We start from the raw sequence: 20,740 nt of genomic DNA, 5'->3' as shown, positions 1-20,740 counted from the left end.
GATGAACAGTTAGGGTTGGGGCTCTCCTGCACACACCAATAGGACGTGTCTATAACATGCAGAGATATTTCTAAGGAACTGGCTCACACAATCGTGGGCCAGCAAGAAGGCGGCCCCAGGCATAGCTGACACTGCAGCGCAGGCCCAGAGCCATCCAGTCTCCTCTGAAGCCCTCAACTGATGGGATGTGGCCCACCCCCACAAGGAGGGCTGCCTGCTTCACTCAAAGTCTATCCATTTAAAGGTTAATCTCATCTTATACCTTCTCAGACATTCAGTTTGGTGTCTGACCAAATATCTGGGTGCTGCGGCCCAGCCAAGCCAGCATTTAAATGAACCCCACAATGACTGGGATGTGCGGAAGGACATTTGCAACCTGTGAGGGGACACGTCAGTTGTGTCCAGACCTACTTCACCAATTTCATCACAGGGGGCTCATGGTGCAGACACACCTTCACCTTCGCCAGAAGACGGAGAAGTGAGGGGATTAAAAATACCTGAAGGGCCCTGGCCGGATGGCTCAGTTGGTTAGAGCAACATCTTGTGCACCAAAAGGTTGCAGGTTCGATCCCCCTTCAGTGTACATAGGGAGCCAGCCGATCCATCAATGTTTCTCTCTCTGTGTCTCCCTTCCTCTCTCTAAAATCAATCAACATCCTCCGGTGAGGATTTAGAAAAAGAAACTGACCGTTAGAATCACTGGCCAGAATAGCAAGCGCTTTGCAGAGATCAATGCAAACCCTGAAAGTGAGGTTCAGAACTATGTACCTAAGTGTGCACACAGGTGCACCCCCTGCGAGGTCCCCAGCACCCGCCACCCACACGTGCCTCCCCGCATCCCATGTCCTGACGTAGCCGCCGCCCAGAGAACCCTGCTGCTCAGAGCGGGGACAGCCCGGCTTCTGGAGGCGCCGCCGGGAAGGGCATGTCCACGTGGACGTGTGAGTGAGGCCTGCTACTTTGCTCAGTGGAGAAGTGCTCCCTGCAGGCGGCCAACAGCTGGACTGAGGATCCGATGCGACGAAGGCACAACCGACCGGCCGTGCTCGGAGTCCAGGGAGACGGGTATCAGCAGTGGCCACAGGGACACGCAGGGCGCTACCTGCTGCCATGGGACAACCTAGGAAACCAGAGCCCAAGGGTCGCCTCCTAAGGGACCCCAAGCGCAGGCAGGGTCTGTGGACGCGTGCGGGTTCGTGGACACACATCATGATCAAAGCGCGTGAGTGTGTCGTGTTCTTGAATGGCAGGAATGCGAGCTTTCTCATAGCCTCCCGTGCCTCACTGTCCAGCAGTTAGGTGACCACAGTGACGTCCACTGTCAAGCAGGCAGAGGGAGAAGCAGGGACGCGGGGATCAGCTGGCAGCCATCTGCACAGCAATGTCCCTCTGCACAGCCTCCTCCAAGCACAGCCTCCTGAGATGGGGCGCCGGCGACACCTGGTGGCAGCATGCTTGACAGGCAGCAGCACCAGCCTAGGTCAGAGCCTGATGGGAAAGGGCCTGGAGGGAGCCGACTGTCCCAGCTCCAGCCGGAGGTCAGCCTCTTCCTTAGCCAGTTCTGCCCCGCTGCCTGGAGGTCCCACAGGGAACTTGATCACAGCTGCATACAGATGCTCTCTTACCATCTCACCCCCCCACCCAGGCACTGGGGCCTCTCCTACCACCTCACCCCCTACCCAGGTACGTGGCACTCAATGAGCCGCTTTTTGGGATTGTCCTTCAAGACAGATGTTCTGTGACAACCACAAAGAGCTTGCTGATGCTGTCATTTGAATTCTGGGTTCCTAGCTTCGCTCTATTTCTTTCTTAGTACAGATTCATTCTCCATTAACTGATCTACCTGCCACAGTTTGCATTTAGCCCCAATTAGCCAGAATCCACATGAAATTTAACACATGGAATTGGGGTCCAGCTGACTGTCAATAAAAATGTTCACTGGAAAGCCATCTTCATGGTGACTGGTCTGGAAGGTTCTCTGCGGGGAAAGTAAACCCTCAACTGGCCGAAGTGCTGGAAGGGCAGCTAGAAATACCTGCTAAGACTCAGGTGCTTCCCAGAGCAGCATGAGGTTCACCTGCCTGCCCCGCCCTCCGTGCGTCCCCACCCCCTAGCTCAGTCGCCCTGCCATGCATCTCAGCCACCCTGCGGGGCCCAGCCCCTCACCACAGCCCACCACACTAGCGGTAAGACGGTACAGCTGCTCTCTCCCTACAGGCGGCCATAGCTCACTCGGACAGTTTGAGACGTGTGGGGTGTGCGTCGGGGCTAGAATCCCTGGAGTAAGTATATCGCCAAGTTCATCCTTCCTCACCCCAGGGAGGCAACACTGTGACACTAAGGGCCCCGAGGTGTTGGCATCAGACAAGGGCACCTCAGTTCCCTCTGCCTCCGGGTGGCATGGATCACAGCAGCCCAGCCCGGTGTGGGAGGGCGGGAGGAGGGCGGAAGCGGCCACACTGTACCTGTGAGCGGGAAATATCTGCTTCCAAAATACTGCTGATGGTGTCATCTGAGAGGTGGGCAGAGCGAAGCTCCTCGGTGAAGGCGGTGAGGTTCCTCACCAGGTCTCTCACTCTCCCATCTGAGAAACAGCAGCGGGAGAAACAATACAGTAACGCATGCCGGGGCTGGTACTGAAAACGAGGTTCGATGCTAACACCTGGCGAGGCCCGTTTCCTCCCGCAGCCGCAGCCACGCCAACACCACATGGTCTTACTGACCGCACCCTGAGCCCCGCCCGCTCCTCGGAGCCAGCAGGTTCACCGGTTCACCGGAGCCCAGCAGCCCCGGGCGCAGCGGCTCTCCCCGCCCCTCGGAGCCGGCAGGTTCACCGGTTCACCGGAGCCCAGCAGCCCCGGGCGCGGCGGCTCTCCCTGCTCTCTCTGGGACCTGCACATTATAGATTTCCTCCGGGAAGAGGTTCCCTTAGGAGCAGGACCACGTGCCTCCCTTCCCTCCATGCATCTACTTATCTACCGCTTTCCACCAGAGAAGGGTCATGGACTGCCGGGGGCCCCAGGCCCGGGCACTAATGCCACAGGCGGCTGTGAACTGCCAGAGTGAGGGCCATGGGTCCCCGCGTGGCCTGGGAGCAGGGCAGGTTTGGCAGCAGGATTTGAGGACCTGCCTCCTTCACCCCAAACCCCTCAAGCCAGCCGAGCTCTGAACTGTTATTAATCACAACAGCATGACTTTTCTCTTTTATGTTTTATTTTGATCATATTTTTGTGTGAGAAACTGAACTTCACCTTTAATCACGCAAACTTGGAAGAACCACATACTTACCCACAGCTCCTGTGAAACTGCTAGGAGAAGTCATCATCAAATTCCCAGGAAACAAAATCTTTTCGAGCCTCTGGGCCAACCTGAAATGGCAGAAATTAAAGCTGATTTACACAAGACGCCACGACAGAGGCGGTGCCGGGTGGGGAGCCCTGCCTGGCCCCCGGTGGGGAGCCCTGCCTGGCCCCCGGAGGGGAGCGACCACAAGATGGCATCTCCACGGAGTCCTCACACCAGCAGACATGTCTCCTGGCACTCTGTGTGGGCGACCACTCAGTGACACTGCGCCCCAATCCTTGCTGCAGGGCCCCCCGCTGGGCGGGATGAGTCTGGGGAATAAGGGTGCACATTGCCCTGGCCGGGTGGCTCGGGCGGTTGGAGCATCGTCCTGTGCACAGAAAGGTGGTGGGTTTGATTCCAGTCGGGACACATACCCAAGTTGTGGGTTCCATCCCCAGTCAGGGTGCATGCGGGAGGCAACCAATTGATGTTTCACTCTCACACCACTGTGTCTCTCCCTCCCTCCCTCTTCCTCTCTCTCAAGTCAGTAAGTGTGTCCTCCGGTGAGGACTAAAATGAAGGGGTGGATGGAACACAGGGATGTCTCAGGAACTAGGAGTCGGAAGAATGCCTCACTCCAGCAGGATACCAAGTGCCCGATTTCCCCTCCTGTGGTTTGTACTTGGAGAACATAAAACAATGACTCCACTGTGAGGAAGTCGTTTGGGAACCTCTGACTGTAGTGTCGGGTCTCAGCATCGGATCTAAGCCCGCGACCACCGCAAAGCCTGAGAGCTAGCGCTGCTCTCCCATCTCACAACACACGTTACTGTGCACACGGTAAGGTGCGGCCCACGCTGCTGCCTGCAATCCGTAACTGGAAAAGGCAAGGCAGCGCCCACCTGAAGGAAACCGTGGTGCAGCGGGCCCACTGACATACGTGTGCAGGCGCCGCGGGGTCCAGTCCCACGCGGGCGGGCACGCACAGCCCCGGGCGGCGGAGCTCTCCAGGCGCCTCCTGAAGCGCCGCAGGGAGCGGGAGAGGTTTCTGCGGAGACCCTCACAGTCCAGCTGACCGGGCGCGGACCACACCTTCTCCAGGTCCTGGAACAGCAACGAGTCAGAACGCAGCTGAGTCAGGGGTCAGGTCTGAGCCCACGTGCTGGGAGGTTTCAGCTCATTTTCCCAGAACGAGAGAAACAGTGAGGAGTCAGGCGGTCCCGAGAATGCAGGCTGGAGGAAGGCATGGCCCTGGGGCTCCGCGTGACACCCCTCACAGGAAGGCACCTCCAGTTCACAAGTGATAACTACCTGCAGCCCTGACTCCCCACACCACCGTGCACACCGTCAGCAAGCTCAGGGGCCCTCACTGCTCCCACCACCGTGCACACCATCAGCAAGCTCAGGGGCCCACACTCCCCACACCACCGTGCACACCGTCAGCAATCTCGGGGGGCCCACGCTGCTCCCCACACCACCGTGCACACCGTCAGCAAGCTCAGGGGCCCTCACTGCTCCCCACACCCAGCACCAGCAAGCTGCACGGGCCCTCACTGCTCCCCACACCCAGCACCAGCAAGCTGCACGGGCCCTCACTGCTCCCCACACCCAGCACCAGCAAGCTGCACGGGCCAACCCCATGGACATGAAACTCTGAAACATGAAAGACAACCAACCTGGTAGAGGTCACGCAGCACAGGGACCCCCTGCAGAGCAGACACAATGAGCCACCGCATCCCACCTGGCTGGCAGCTCCGAGCAGCACACAGGGCATCCCTGGCCAAGGATGGGTTTTCTGCCAGAGGAGACAGAGAATAATTACTCACCCCTTTTCTCCGGAAGGAGCTGCTCTCCCGGTGTCATTTCTTAAAGACTCAAAGTGATACAAATTCAGAGATTTCTTAAATCATCAAAATGAACCTTGGAACATGAGGGGAGAGCTGTGGCTTTTCAGTTCCAAATGTAACTAGTTACTCAGTTTCCTGGGCCTACCCGATGGACAGAAATGCGTTTCCCTCAGCCATGTCCCCACAGTGGTCCCTCTTCTGCACCTGCTGGGCAAGGTACTCACTCACTCTGAGCTTCTCTCCTCATTCCCTCTGTTTTCTCTGAAATCTTGCTTCTCTCCCCATTCTCTACATTTTCTCTGCCCTCTCACTTCTCTCTTCATTCCCCCCATTTTCTTTGATTTCCCACTTCTATTTTCTCTGATCTCTCTCTTCTTGACTCATTCTTTCCATTTTCTCTGATATCTAGCTTCTCTCCCATTCAAATTACTCACTCAGCAAAAATTCAAAGCCATGACTCAGCAAAAAGGCAAAGCCATGACTTGGCAGAAATTCAAAACCATGACTCAGTCAAAAAAAATCAAGAGCCTAACTCAGCAAAAAATCAAAACCAGACTCAGCAGAAATCAATATCATGGGTAAGGGCCAGGGCTAGGGGATTAGGATTAGGGCTAGGGCTAGCATTACAGTTAGGGTTAGGGTTAGGGTTTAGGATTTAGTGTTAGGGCTTAGGGTTAGGGCTTGGGTTTAGGACTAGGGCTAGGGCTAGGGTTTAGGGGTTAGGGTTTGGGTTAGGGTTCAGATTCTCACCTACTGTCCCTGAGCAGAGATGGCAGTGCCCTTTCAGTCCCAAAAGGAAGGAAAGTGGCACACTGATCAAGGTTAGGGCACCCAGCCTGCATACTCATAGGTCACATCCAAAAATCTCCCCCCACCTCACATCCTCACAGCCATCTCTCCTCCTGACAGCACCCGCTGGGTCTCCGCCCCAGCTCACCCCTGCACCGCCTTCCTCTCTGAGCCTGAGGCTCCCCCTAAAGGGAGCTGCTGTTATGGGTCCTCCGAAGGCTCAGGTCACATGTAGGGCCTCCCCCAGCTCACTCCCCAGCTCCAGCTCCCCAGTCCCCTGCACCTCCTGCACCTCCTGCACCTCCTGCACTGTGCTGCCTCCCCTCCGGCCTGCCTTTCGGGGCCCGGCCTCAGAACACCTGCGGCCCCGGCGCAGGGTCTTGCACTCCTGCCCCCGACTGTGCGGACCGACAGGGGCTCATCCCAGCTGCACGGACCCCCGGCACGCACACTCGGGGCCAGACTGTGCAGGGCTGTGCTCACTTCTTGTCCGGGTCACTGTTCTCACACGCTCATCCCGACATGATTCAAGTATTCGATCCGCAGGAGGAAATGACAGCTCTCCTCCTGCTTCAAACTCAGCTCAGTGGCATGTTAATAGCTACTCCATTTCCAGTAGGAAAGTCACTGGGCTGACTGCGCGCCCGGATGCTGGAGGAGCAGCCATGCCCACTGTGGCCCATTCGGGCCCGAATCCTATCGGTACCTTCTCTGGGCCTGTCACCGCCTCCCCTGCAGATGACATATTTGAGTTTTCTTGTTGTGAAATGTAAAAATTCAAAATTAACTTTCTGTTACTAATTTAACTTCAAGTATGCTATATTAATTTAGCAGCCACAGTGCAGAATGACAAAACGCACATAAATTCAGGTATTATTGAATGTAAATTCCTTCCGCTGCCCTCCCACTAGCTGACTGAGATGTCAGCATCATCACACCTCCGAGGTGGCTGGGCGCAGGGTGCCACATAAGCGGGCGGAAGAGCAACAAGCACGACCCGCGCAGCCTCCTCCCGGCACCTGGGCACTGAGGCCCTGCACTGACCGTGCTGCCCGGGCCTCACACCCCCACCCAGAAACAGACTCCCTTTCAGAAAACAAGACCCTCCGTGGCCAGCGGGTTTCCTGGGAGGCAGCCCAGCATTTCCTTCAGCAGCAGCACAGAGGGGAGAGCTCACTGAGATATGCAGGAAAGGACTTGGCAAGCAGGACCTCAGTAGACGAGTTAATTCATTTACAATCCAAACATTTAGTCGAGGGGTCCTCAAACTACGGCCCACGGGCCACATGCAAATACAAATACTGTATTTGTTCCCGTTTTGTTTTTTTACTTCAAAATAAGATATGTGCAGTGTGCATAGGAAGTTGTTCATAATGCTTTTTTAAACTATAGTCCGGCCCTCCAGCGGCCTGAGGGACAGTGAACGGACCCCGTTTAAAAAGTGTGAGGACCGCTGGGTTAGTCATTCACTGCACAGGTGCTGGGGGGGACGCGGATGGATGGAGTCAGCAGCAGACCCTGCCCTCGGGGAAGTCAGACGGTGGTAGGAAAGCCTGAAACATGAGCACCGAGGGCCCTGCGTTCAGGTGACCGCGTGGGTCCCTCAGCACACCTGGGGGAGGGGAGGAAAGAGCATCCTCTGTGCCAGGCACAGGATGTGCACCAGGTGCCGACATGGCGGCTGCCTTCAAGAAACACGACTCTGCTAGAGGAGGGAGCTGTACACACACTAGTGAGCGCCTCGGCATCGCATCTGACAGAGGTCTGCTCAAGCCACGGCCAGCGAGGGGTGGAGGCAGGCCTCCTGGAGAGCCACCCCAGCTCTGACCCCTCAGGGCCTCGGCCGCCAGGCTAGGAAGGCTGCATGTCACCCTCAAAGAAACTAGGGAGGTGTCCACCGTCGCGCTGACAGCCAGGCCTGGAGACCGGGGCGTGAGCAGCATTTCCCACGGAGCGGCCCACCTGTGAGCATGAGCAGCACACGCAGAACCAGCGTCCTCGCTCTGTGCAGGGTCCCCACGGCTGCTGCGGGCTTCCCGGGCGGCTGGGAATCCTGGCACATTCTGGCAACACTCGGGAGAGAAAGAAACGCCATTAAAGGGTGAAGGTGTGGGCCACGGCGTCCTCCCTGTGCCCGGGAACAAGTGGCAGCACACGAGTGGGGACTCCGGGCCCCGGCACCGCGCACACCACCAGGGCCTCCTGCTCGACCGCAGGCACGGCTTTCAGCCTGGTGCTGCCACGCCAGGACCACGTGAGCTCAGCGCTGTGACTAAATGCACTGGGACGGGCCGCTGCAATCCGCGAGCTGCCGAAAACGGGTTTCTGCGGAGTTGCCATGAGCCCCTGCAGGTGACAGAGTCTGAAGTCACCTGACACCTCTGTAGGCCAGCCTCGGGGAGCTAGACGGGAGAGCCGAGCACTGCTCCAGATACGAGACAAAGGTCTACTTCTCGGCTACAAGGAAACACAGACGAACCGGAAGAGAAGGTGGCTGAGCCTAGTTATTACTGAACTGTGTTTTAGCCACAGAAGAACAAACATAAGAATTCATCTTTCTGGCCAAAAAAAAAAAAAAAAAAAAACCATGACGGTGTGTAGAGCCATTTACTAATCACCATCAGGTTAATATGTATTTTGGTAAATCATGAGATTTAATTATTATATTTCAGTTGTGTCACATGATCGGGGCCTGGGAGCAAGAGTCACTATTCAGTCTCTGCACAGCCATGAGGGTGACTTTCATTCTTGCTCAGTAGATGTGTTGTTCTGAGTATGAAAACGCACTGTCCCTGTCTCAGGGTCCCAGCCTCTAAATGAGGAGTGAGGTCGAGGCCAGGATGTCAGACGACAGCATGGCTGCAGAGCACCGGCGACCTTGCTCATCACACACAGGCTTCGACGGGCAGGTTCCCACCAGCTCCCAGGGAGGCGCTGGTCCTGTGAGCTGACACTGTGGAGACAAGTGCTCGGGTCTCCTTGCACCAAAAGGCTGCAGGTTCAATTCCCAGGCAGGGCACATACCTAGGTTGCGGGTTTGATCTCTGGTTGGGACCCTTATCAGAGGCAACCGATTAATGCCTCTCTCTCGCTCTCATTCTCTCCCCCTCTCTCTGCCCCTCTCCCCCTCTCTGTCTAAAAAATCAATAAAAACTTATCCTCAGGTGAGGATTTAAAAAAGAAGAAAGGGTGGCCTGGGACATCCAGAGCATCTCTGAGACATGGGAGCAAGTCCTGCAACCTAAGGCAGCAGACAACTGAGCCTGACATGTGCAGGCTTCTCAGAGCAGGGTTCCCCAACCTACCATCCAGGGGCGGGGGCAGTGCTTGGAGTGGGTCAGCCAGGTCGTGTGAGGTTGAATCTAAAGAGGGAGGAAGCCAACCGCTGCCTGGCCCCTCGCTGTAGCCCCGCAGTCACAGCTAGAAGCAGCGTTTCCTGTGGGAGGCGTGTGGCCTCTGTCTCACCTGACACAGCGTGACCTGTGGCTGCTCGAGCACATGAACAGAAAGGCTGTGTATCGACCGAGTCTTGGGATAGGTGAACAGAGTTAAGAGGTTTTTACTGTTGAAAATAAAATAATTTACCTTTGAAAATTTGTGGATAAATTCAAATTCTATTTGCAAATAAATGAGTCAGACAGTGAAAGAGACTGGACTTGACTCGCGCCATGGAAGCTGCCTTCGGACAATAATGAAGATGAAGTGAGGACACGGGCCCTGGTCAGTGTACGCCCTGCCTGTCCTGCTTTAGCCGCTGTGGTAGGAAACAGCGAGTGTGAAATACCTTTCATCTGCCAGGACTTCCTGCCAGGACTCCGTCCACGCAATTAACCCCTTCACGCAGTTCTCACACGGTGCCGGTGCCGGTGCCGGTGTGAGGTCAGGAGAGGCGGTCCTCTCTCTCCGGGCCTTCTCCCCTTTCTCTGATGTGACACTCTTTCCAGAGGCTGCATTAAGGAAAAGCTCAAGGACGGGCTGAAGCGCAGTTTCTGCAGAACTTGTCCACTGAGGGTTGCTCAAGAGAAGCTCTTTCCGCAGGAGCGCTGCCCCGCTCAGCACGCTCCGGGCGGCTTCCTCCAGGTGCCGAGGCGTCACTGCCCGAATCAGAGAGGAGGTGAGAGCCCAGGCTCCACTCCCGGCGCCTCCATGGGCGACCTCCACAGCTGTCCCCACGGCTTTCAAAAGGGCGTGTGCATGCTGAGCCCACGTCAGCCACAGCTGAGAAACATTCAAGGCATCCTTCTCTAAGGGACCCCACAGAGCGACGGCCAGGTCAGCCACCATTCCCAAGAGGGGCCCCAGGTCCGTGCTGTCTCGTGACCGCATTTCATCCAAAACCAGGGCCACTGCATTAGCATCCCAAGGGAAACCACGTGTGGAAACGGGATTCGGACGTAGTAAGTCTGTCTGGTTGGGGATGTGATTTATAGAAATTAAGCAATCTAGGATTTCTTCCCATACGTTGACAGAATCGATAGAAAATATTTGAGTTCCATTGTTAATTGCTACCAGAAGATGTTCCATGTCTCCCAAATTGATTTCCCCAGAAGTTAAAAATTCTGCAATTTCTTCTGAAATATCAGAAAAGTCCCTGGACTGGTTCACATAGGATAATATGCTAGATGATATATTGAAAATACCAGAGTTTTGGGAAATATTAGGTTTGATCCCAATCATCCCAAAGGCCAAGTCCAGAAATGGCATCAACACGTCATTTATATTTTCAAATACTAACTGATCCACTTTTTTCAAAGCAGTTATTTCATTCACAACATTTCCAACATTCTGTTGCAAAATGGAATATAGAGAATCAAAGAATTTCATGGTGTCGTTGGTACCCGAGACAGGATGAGTTTCCAACGCAGCGGCCACCTTCCGGGAAACTTTCTTGGCGAGCTGGAGCAGCGCCACAGTGGAGTTCACAGACGCGGCCAGGTCCCTCATTTCCACACCTGCGCTCACCAGCACGCCTAGAGCACCAGGCATTTCCGGGAGGGGTTCCGGGGCGGGACGTCCTCCACCAGCTCTTGAGGTAACACCAAGAAAGCTCTTAGTAGTTTCTAATGTTGCTCTGTTTCTTCGAGGGAATGAGTGGTTTGTGAAGGAAAGCAGATCAGTCAGGTGAGCAAATAGAACCTCTCGGAGGGAAGGACACGCGGCACGGAGGTCCTGGTTGGGAGAGTTTAAAAGAGAATCCGTAACAGTTGCTATCTCTAGTGAGGCTTCTCGCATGCGGTGAAGAGCTGCCTGGAGCTGGTGGCTGCGCTGGGAGAGGTTTGCAGAACTATTCATGTGGAAAAACAACTGACTTACCTGGGTAAGAAACTCCAAATTATTTTCAGTCTTATTTTTCACAGAAGTTTTACTTAGAAGAGCATTAAATAAATCTCGCAGGAACTTCCATCCTCGGTGATTATCAAAATAAAAGTCTGTGTGGTCTGACATGAACCATCCTTTGATTAGGTGATATACAGTCTCCTTTAACCTTGAAAAAATGCTCATCAATTTTTCTTCTTTCATGTAGGTAAGAAATTGGTCCACTTTCAGAATTTCTAAAACTTTATCCTTTGGGACAAAGCTGTAAATATATATTTTTTATTTCATGTTTAGCAATGGAAAGATTAAAACATATAGTTTTTATTTTTGTTTTATATGAGCATTATGGGGGGATAATACTGACTGGTTGCTGATGCTAAAATACACCGCCAATGAAAGTTAATATTTGTTCCAAACAAAATAAAGCTTGTTGGCAAGCTTCAAAGGGATGGAAAAGGGTATATGGGAAAAACATGTGACTGTTAGTTTTAAAATTTTTGAATTTTGTCAATTCCCAAATATAAACATCACAGTACATAAACTGAAAATATTTAAACTCCTCAGTTGCGATTAGACAGTTATTACAATAATTTGAATTATGACCATGATTCATATGCGTAAATATTTAAAAACTAATTTTAATTTCATATAACAGAATTTCATAATTATATTCATAATCAAAAAAGACAAGAAAGTAGAGTAAGTGACTAATTGCCAGGGGCTAAGCAGTTTCTATGTATGTTTAGTAGTTAAACAACAGTCATCAGTTACTTTACCCTGACGTTTCAGTAAGATGTTCGCTAGGCCACAATTCACTTCAAAGAGCTTTCACAGGGCCAGGCACAGTGCTGCTCGTGGCAGGTGCGCCGCGGGAGGTAAAGTGGGTTGAATGTGTAACAACATGTACTGCACAGAAGCAGACTCACCTCATCTCTGCAACGATGTCGTGGAGGTCTTTCGGCAAAAGAGATGTTTTATTCTCAGAATTTTCCTTTTCTAAAAAGGTGAAGAATGTTTTCAAAAGCTGTCCCATGGACTCCACCATGCCTCCTGGAGGGAGAAGTACCCTCTCACCCTTTTCTAACGGTGTCTGGTTCAAGGTGAGGTTAATGAGATTCAGGATCTGAAGGTCAGTGTCACTTAAGTTCCAGGCTGCTTGTCGAGAGCCCGCAGCTAAGTTATTGACTGAATTCATTAGGAAGCTTTTCAAAAGCAACCTAGCAACTGAGAAATTGGTTGACTGTTCTTGGTTGACCAGTTGAGCAAGAAGGTCAACGTGAGAATCACCTCCTCTGGAAATGTTTTTGAGATAATCCGAAAAGGTATTAATATCTTTAATCAATGTTGAACTCTCACTGACCAGAAGGAGGAATAATATTTGTATTATTCTGGAGTGTTCTTCACTTGCATGTTTATGAAGCCAGTTTTTTGTGACGGATGGAAAACCTCCAGTCGTTTCTGATGAAGGCAACGATGATGAATTCAGGCTTTCCAAAATGTGGATAAGTTGCTCAGTCATTTTCTGAAGAGCCACTGAGTTAATCATTGGAATCTCTTCATTTATTTTAGAGAACAGGGTTCTTCTCTTGAAATTGAGGTTTGGATCTTTCATGGCTTGTTCAGACTCAAGCCACAGATCTTCAAACTTGTAAGCTGTTTTACTCTTTTTAATAAAACTCGATAGTGCTTCGAAATGCCTTCCTAGAAGGTTTGAATTCAAAAACATCATGAATAGAGAGACTACAGAGCGAGTACTATTTCCTAGGCTCTCATCCCCAGAAAGTGAATTTATCACCCTTCCCAAACTTAAGGGAAGGCTCCTAAGAGATGCCTCTGCGCCTTCATTGTTAAGGACCCTGTTTAAAAGAGCTAAGTTATCAAGAATGTTTTCATCTGACGTAGCTTTTGTAAAACTGACGTTTCTAAACTTTTCTATGATTTGTAAAGCAACTTGCTTCAAGGGGCCAGGAGGACAGAGTCCAGAGGTGCTACCCTTGCTCTGATTTCCAGATAGGACAAATGGAAACACCTTACGCCTAAATTCTTGCACAGTTTTCACAAGCGAGGTTTTCACGTGGAAGACTTCAGACAGCTCTAGAAGAATGGAGCTCCAGTCCACTAGCTCACGAATTACGCAGACCATTTTCTTAGTTATTTCCATCCGTGAGCTTTTGTTTGAACATTGTGAAACTTCACCCGGGGGAGACAGGTGGAGGTGGTCAAGTATACTAGCCACTTTGCTGTAAAAGCGGCCATTACAGGCTTCTAATTCTGGATCCTGCTGAAATCCAGATATTGTGTAATTCCGGCACCAAACCACAGGAAGGCAAGTTACAACCTGGGCAAGAACCCCTGGCTTATCTGATACTAATTCAATGGTGTCCAGGAGAGTTTTCATCACAAACATGAAGTCTTCCTTGGTGACATGAGAAATGCCTATGCCATGAAGGGCTGTGAAGTCGTAGACATCCTTGAGGGCTTTGGTGACGTTCTTGTCCACCACTCTCTGCAGGAGCCTCACAGCGCGAGGGAGGGCATAGTACAGATCCACCACAGCATCCACGTCCTCTCTGGGGAACAGGCGTGACAGCCTCAGCAGATGATTGACATTCCAAGAATGGGAGCTGTCTACAAACTTCTCCATCAAGCCAACAAGCAACTTGACCCCCAAACTGTCAGTACCTGGTCTACTGATATTCTTTATAAAATCCATTAGGCTTTCACCAACTTGTTCGAGTTGGTCTACCAGAAGGTCTATGTCGGTCTTCTTTAGGGTGAGAAGGAAAGAAGCTATCTTCTTTAAAACTTTATTATTACCTGGATCTTCTGGAATATTGTGATGGACTGGGGGCATTAGGGAGTTGAACACATCCCTAATCAGTTGAATACCAAGACCCACAGCTCTCATTATTTCACGTGGAATTATTTGGGGTGAATTTTGGAGATCATCTGATAAGTTGAAGACAAGGTAACTTGCTAAATGAAAAAGTGAATTACCTAAACGATGTATATCCTTTTCCTTTGGACTGGCAGTAAATATATTTAAGAACTTTTCAGCTTTAGAAGAGAAGTTATTTTCCAGAATGTTAGGGAAAATATCTTTCACAAGTTCTTGAATTTCTTTCCCCAGATCTACTAAATGCAACCAAGTATTTTGAAATCGGCTAGGAATTTCTTCTGACATTTCTATAGGTCTTAGAATTAATTCAGTAAAATGTTTCCAGTTGGATTGAGATGCAAATTCAAAGTCTCTTGTTAAGTTGTTGATAAGCATACTTACTTGGTTTGTGGAATTATTTAAAAGAGTTAATAAAATCTCCAATTTTGGTGCCTTTTCTTTTTCAAATACTGCTGTAAGTATAACATTTAGGAAGTCAGTTACATTTTTTAAGTAAATAGCCATACAATTTACATTTGACTTATTCAACGAACAACCAGATTCCACTGTATTCAACAGCCAAGTAACAAGTGTCAATGTAGAATTAATTTTATTTTCCACATCACTGAAATGCTTCAAAACACCCTGAAGAGGGCCTTGTGAAAAACTAGGGTTATAGGCCACATACGAATGATTGAAGATGTCCACCCACTCAACGCATCCTTCCAGTCTACTCACGATGTCCTCGGAGGAAAAGAAGGAATTTAACATGGCCAGAATACGTAACGCCCTCTGTGAAGTATTTACATGTAATAAGCCATCTTCCAAAATAAATTCAATGATGTTTTGGAAACTATCAGCACAGGACAATAAAGTATGGTCATGTGACACATTTCTAAGAAATAATATTGTTTCTCTTAGGTCAGTGATGATGCTTTCAGAGTTTACTTCATAATCCGTGAGGTTATTTAAAAGGAAGTGATTGACCAAGTGTGTATGTCTGTCTCTATAGCCTGAGGTATTACTTACCCCCGTGAACACATTGAGCACAGAATACAAAAACTCCCTGCCTGCTCTTGTGTTGAGCGGAAATGCCTGCAGCTGACTCAGGGCGGTGTCCAGGGTGGAAAGGGATTTCTCCACCTGGTCCGGGTGGAGCAACTTGACTCTAACCAATGCATCACGTACTGCTCCCCAGAGGGCCCTGAGATCCCGAAAATCGTCCCGGTCATGGAAGCCGCCACCTTGAGTCATGTTTTTCAGCAGGTTTAATATGAGTGTAGCAGGGCGATGAATGGGAAATATTCCCTGGCAGCTTTCAGAAATTTTCACATCACTTTCCAGTTCACCCAAAAGCTGGGTAAGCGCGATATGAAGAGGAGTGAAAGCATTCACATCCAGCTCCAACATCTGAGCTGTGCTTCCCCAGATTTCAGCCCACGCCTGAAGCCACGAAATGGAACAGTGAACAGCCACCCGCTCACTGAACACGCTGCCATCTGCGGAGAGGTTTGAATGAATCTGTGCCCACAGAAGAGTAAGTGGAGGCCCTCCATCTACTGAGTAACTCAGAGAAGAAGTGATTTTATTATTCAAAGCAAAGCATTCATTACCCAACAGGGTTCCTACTGAACTGTTGAAGAGCTGGTTCACATACTGAAATAAAGAAATACGAAAATCTTCATCCCCCATGAGCAGCTGTTTGAGGCCGGTCAAAGTAGCGTGGATCACTTCCAACTCTGGGTGCTCTGCGGACAACAGGGACTGGGCTTGAAGCTCCAAAAAGTTGAAAACTGAAAGCAATTGCTGACAATAAGATACTTCAGAAATTCCCCCAAGAAGTTCTGTTGTCTCATATAAAAATGCAAATGCTTTGCTGATATTCTGAAAATTAAATTGCTTCAAAATCTCAAAAATGTGCTTCGAAGTTTGAGTCAGGAAAGAGAGCAAAGACTCTCTCCTCTGGATGCCCAATAATTTGTCAGTGTATTGGTGAAATGAAGAATAAACCTGCAGAAGAAAAGCTGAATCTGGGTCCTTAAAGACATTTAGATAGATATGAGTCAAAATGTTATCAACTTCTTGTCTTTGCGGTTCAGAAAGGGCCGAGAAAAGAGCAGATGCATTCCTCACAGCATAGACAGTGTCCAGAGCCTCCGAGACTTGCTCCTGGCTCAGGAACCCAAGTTCATAGAGACTGTGGATTATAGATTCACTTAGATGAACAAAATCTATTCCCACAGCTGGTGACTCAGGCCAATCCGAGTGAAACAACTTGGAAAAATTAAAGCTTTTACTAAGAATCCTCTCATTTTCTAGAACAGAAAAATTTGAAAGTGTAGACAAGTTTTCGAATTTAGTTCTCTTTCCTTTGGAAATGCCGTACGTCCACAATTCCAGGAGCTTGGGGTTAATTCCAGAAAGTACTGTTTCCATAAATCTCAAAATATAGCTTGATTCCTCCTTTTTAAGAGTGTGCATTTTTTCAATCGCCTCTTTGCCAAATTCCAAAAGTTTCTGAGCATCAAAACCAGATGGCTCTCTTCCTAAATTCTTTAAGTGATTTATCCAGGAATGACTTGCATTTAGAAGTGTCTCAGTGGGACCGCTGGATGAGTCAAAAGGGTTAGGCAACAACAATTTCTCCAAAAATCCCACGAAGGACAAAAGAAAGTTCATTTGCTCATCCTCAAGGGCATCCAACTTCTTTTCCTTCATGAGATGTTCCTTTGTGGCATTTAAGACCCTACAATATTAACAGAACTATATTGGTATCAGAAAAAAAGAAAGATAAAGTCAACCTACAAATTTTCAAGATAATAATCAGATTTATTGTTAAAGATAAATGAAATATTTACTAGACAGTGTGTTTTCCCAGTAGGAATTATATGAATGTGAGCATCTGAACGTGTTTAGAACTCTGCAATGCAGCTGCCAGTATTTAGCTAAAAACCTGCTTGCTGCGCCGAAATAGCCCATTTTCCTCCGTATGGCTGTTAGAGACAGGTCTGCTGCTTATTTATGCAGAAGAACCTTAGGGTGCAATTCCTCATCACATCCCAATGTCTTGGCTGCAGGGATTGTCCCCCGGGCAGCGTGAGTCAGACACTGTCTGGTGCTCTGAGGACCAGTGTTGGGTCCCTGTTCTGGAAAGCAATTCCTGTACCTCCCACCATTACAACCTCATGGGGTACTTTTCCTCTAAGTGTTTATTTTTAAAATACACACCTTTAAAACAAGAGTTCTGCCACAGTAGCAGCTGAGGAGTCAGGACAGGCCCACACTTGTGAACAGAAGTCCTGACTCAGGAGCGACAAGCCCATTGGGGAAGCCCTGGGCCCCGTGTGTCTCAGACATCAGGAAGAAAACATGGCGCACCTATCAGATGAGTGACAATGCCCCCTTCACCCACAGGGGCTGGGGCAGCCCCTTCCCAACCCAGTGACACGTCTGTCCACTGAGAAACCCAGGAATGGACTCAGACCACGTGTGGAGGGTCAACAGAATCGTTAGATTTCAGAATTGTGGATAAGAGATTTGGCTATTAATGGCTTAAAGGGTGAACCTTTCTCAACCTCTTTAAGTCTAATCCTGCTGTGTGACTTGGGCCCAGGAGACACAGGACGATCAAACACAGGAGCTGAGCGGTGCTGCTCTCTAACACCTGGGTCCGGAGCAGAGAAAACACGGGCTCAATCGAGCCTGTTGTTTGCAGGACAGAGAGTGGCTACTCTGGCCCACGGAACACGGAAAACATGCCCATTGGAACGAAAAAGCTCCAGCCAGGGACCCACGCCTTCATCTGCCCGGCCCTCCGAGAAGCGTCTGCACACACACGGGGCGTGTCATCAGGGCTGACAGCGCTGGGGTCCGTGGGTCGCGGGGTGGGAGGAGGCGGCTGTGCATGAAGAGCCCTTGGTATAGAGCCAGTGCCATGAGTGGAATGTGGCCCCACGGTCTTTGTGTCCCTTCACAATCTGTACAGCCACAGCCACAGCCACAATCCCAGTCATCCCTCCACAGCCTTCTGAGGTACATCATCATTTCCATTCGTGGGAAAAGAAACATTTCAAAGAGGGCAGGAACAGGAAGGCACGTGGCCCCGTGTTCTCCCTCCCTGGGAGAGGTCCACCTCCCAGTCACCTCCAGCTCCGCTGTCTTACATTGGTGGCTTCCTGTCCTTCTACCGACTCATTTACCACCACCATCTGGCCTCTATCAGGAAGGTACCGTGCCGGCTGCTACAAGCACAAGCACAACCCTGAACGTGCCATGGAGCGCATACAGACGCCGTGGTTGTTGCCGTCTCTCTTGGGCTATTAAACATTTGAGACTTTCAGGAGAGTAAGGCAAGGCACTGGTTCTCCTTCCCATCCTCCTCCTCCTCCCGGGAGTGAGAGTCCAGGCCTAGAGGTGCAGGTGTGCTCCGAACCAACTGTAGAACCCGTTCACCTACAGAAACCTGGGCCCTGCACACGGCGAGTCAGCGTTTCTGCGGCAGGTCCAGACTTGCATATGACGGCAAACTTCACAGAGAGGTTTGATCCACTCCAAGTTTGTGAGCCCTGCTCTAATGCCAAGCTCTGTCCCACCGCGTCCCTCACACCCCAACAGGACAAAAGCATGGTGACTTCAGGAGGGTGGAACGTCAGGTCTAGGAAAGGCCACAGTGGTTCCTTGATTCTGTTGGAAACCTAACAAAAGAGGACTCGGAATCCTTCTGACTCGACTTCCCCTCTGGCCGAGATGAAGGACAGACAGATGGAAACAGGTAAGCTGGGGGCGACTTGGACCGAACAAGGAACATACTTAACCTAATTAATATGCATAAACCCCGGTACCCGACAACAGAAGTCATGTTCTTTGGAAGAGCACATATATTTACCAAAATCGATTGTGTGAGCATAAAGTTCATCTTACAAAATTCAGAGTCTAAAACATCCAGAGTATGTCCTCTCACTAAAACAAAACTAGAAATCAATCTTTAAAAGTAACTTGAAAAGCCCCCACATGTCCATGGAAATTAAGCGATCTGCTTCTAAATAACTATGAGTCAGAAGAACTCACAATAAATATGAGGAGATTTTGAATTGGAAATATTAGAAATTGATGACAGAGCCCTGCTCATCCAACTGTGTGGAATGTACCAGAGCTCTGTGAGGAGAGGGGGTGGCCCTAGCATCTGTTACAAAGAAAGAAAACCTGAAAACCAAGAAGCTGGAAAAAGATCAAACTAAATTTAGTAAAAAGGCTAATAAAGATAAAGGAGAAATTCATTAAATAGGAAACAAATGTTATTGTTCATCTTTAAACAGACGTCAACGACATAAAACCTAACATCCAAAATGCTGGCCCTTCTCAAACCCCCTGCCCATCAGGTGGCCTCCTTGCACAGGCTCACTAGCCTGGGATTCAGGATCCAGCAGTTTTAAGAATTCGTTTCTAACAGTTTCACCCTTTAACCCTCAGTGTGCTCTGGGCTAAGAACCCTGAAACGGGAAGTGTGTCTTACGCGTTTGGCGGAGCGTGGCCGCCGGGGCCTTCCGTTGTCGCGCTGCCCGTCAGCAGGAGCAGCCCAGCCTGCAAAGCGTCCGCCACCTCTTGCAGGGAGCGGTCTCGCTCCAGCAGGCTCCTAAGCGCCGCCAGGCCTCGGCCGCCCTCCCGCCACCGATGGAGCACCTGTGGTCAGAAACAAGGGCGACTGTCACAACGGTGACTGAGGGGCAACAGCGTCTGGTCAAGAGACATCCACAGGCCATCGAGGTGACAGACGGCCCATCTTACAAGGTCGGGAGACTGAAAGGATTGGTCACAGCTGCATTGTGGCTGAATGTCTCGGACATTAAAGACTACAAACTGCAACAATGGATGGGTGCGACACTTTCATCAGCCCCATTTCTCCTTCCTCCCCACTCCCATTCCCAGAGGAGAAAGCAGTAGGTACATTTCTAAACAAGTGAAACATGCTCCCAAACTAAGCGGACGTGTTTGAGACGGTATAAATACAGTTGTCTTTAAAATGAGGTCATAATTAACACCCAGTCACAAAGGCCCCGGACGTCACAGACTTGGGGATGATGAAGCTCACGGCAATCAGTACGGTGGCTCCACCCGACATCAAAACAGATCGTTCACACGCAGTCATGGAAGGCAGGGAGCACATGACAAGGCTCTGTTGGGGGAGGGGGGACCCTGACAACCCAGCAGTCAGGGACCCGGATAATGGCTGAGCAAGGCGTCCACCTGCCCACGCGATTGATTCCCAGTCTCTCAAGGAGAAAGCCAAGCGCGAGAGGAGAGGAAGTGTGCGCACCTCGTCCAGTTCAGCCGAGTAATTCAGGATTTGCTCCGCGTGGAGGTCGTCAAATCCAAACCAGGCCTGCAGGTCCGCCTGCACCTCCTGGGGGGCCCGCAGCAGGCCACGCAGGGACAGGCCGCGCACCGGCTCTGCAAGGCAGCAGGGGGGACAGGTCACTTCCTCAGCACTGTGGCAGGTGCTGTCGCCGCAGTTCAGAGAACAGCGCCTTCACTTTCAAAGGGAAAGCAAAGGGCAACCCAATGCTATTGGGTCAGTCAAGTAGGAGAAGCAAACCCAGGCTGGCCCTGGTGCGGCCGTGTGGGGAGG

At 50.6% G+C, this 20,740-nt stretch overlaps 1 protein-coding gene across 1 annotated transcript in view; it reads right to left on the bottom strand.

Moving 5' to 3' along the window:
• Positions 1 to 20,740, bottom strand: part of ABCA13 (ATP binding cassette subfamily A member 13) — a 123,235-nt gene that overhangs the window by 80,527 nt on the left and 21,968 nt on the right. Inside the window, exons 8-16 of the mRNA XM_036328975.1 lie at positions 20,429 to 20,562; positions 19,628 to 19,794; positions 12,164 to 16,861; positions 9,706 to 11,499; positions 7,884 to 7,993; positions 4,962 to 5,080; positions 4,226 to 4,389; positions 3,289 to 3,368; positions 2,466 to 2,584 (exon numbers count right to left, since the gene is read on the bottom strand). Of these exons, the coding sequence (XP_036184868.1) occupies positions 2,466 to 2,584; positions 3,289 to 3,368; positions 4,226 to 4,389; positions 4,962 to 5,080; positions 7,884 to 7,993; positions 9,706 to 11,499; positions 12,164 to 16,861; positions 19,628 to 19,794; positions 20,429 to 20,562 (7,385 nt within the window). The remainder of the gene's footprint in view (positions 1 to 2,465; positions 2,585 to 3,288; positions 3,369 to 4,225; positions 4,390 to 4,961; positions 5,081 to 7,883; positions 7,994 to 9,705; positions 11,500 to 12,163; positions 16,862 to 19,627; positions 19,795 to 20,428; positions 20,563 to 20,740) is intronic.

This window comes from Myotis myotis, unplaced genomic scaffold (genome assembly GCF_014108235.1).
Source record: "Myotis myotis isolate mMyoMyo1 unplaced genomic scaffold, mMyoMyo1.p scaffold_m19_p_11, whole genome shotgun sequence".
NCBI lineage: Eukaryota > Metazoa > Chordata > Mammalia > Chiroptera > Vespertilionidae > Myotis > Myotis myotis.
Note: the sequence above shows the minus strand (reverse complement) of the source record. Positions and strands in the feature narration are given on the sequence as shown.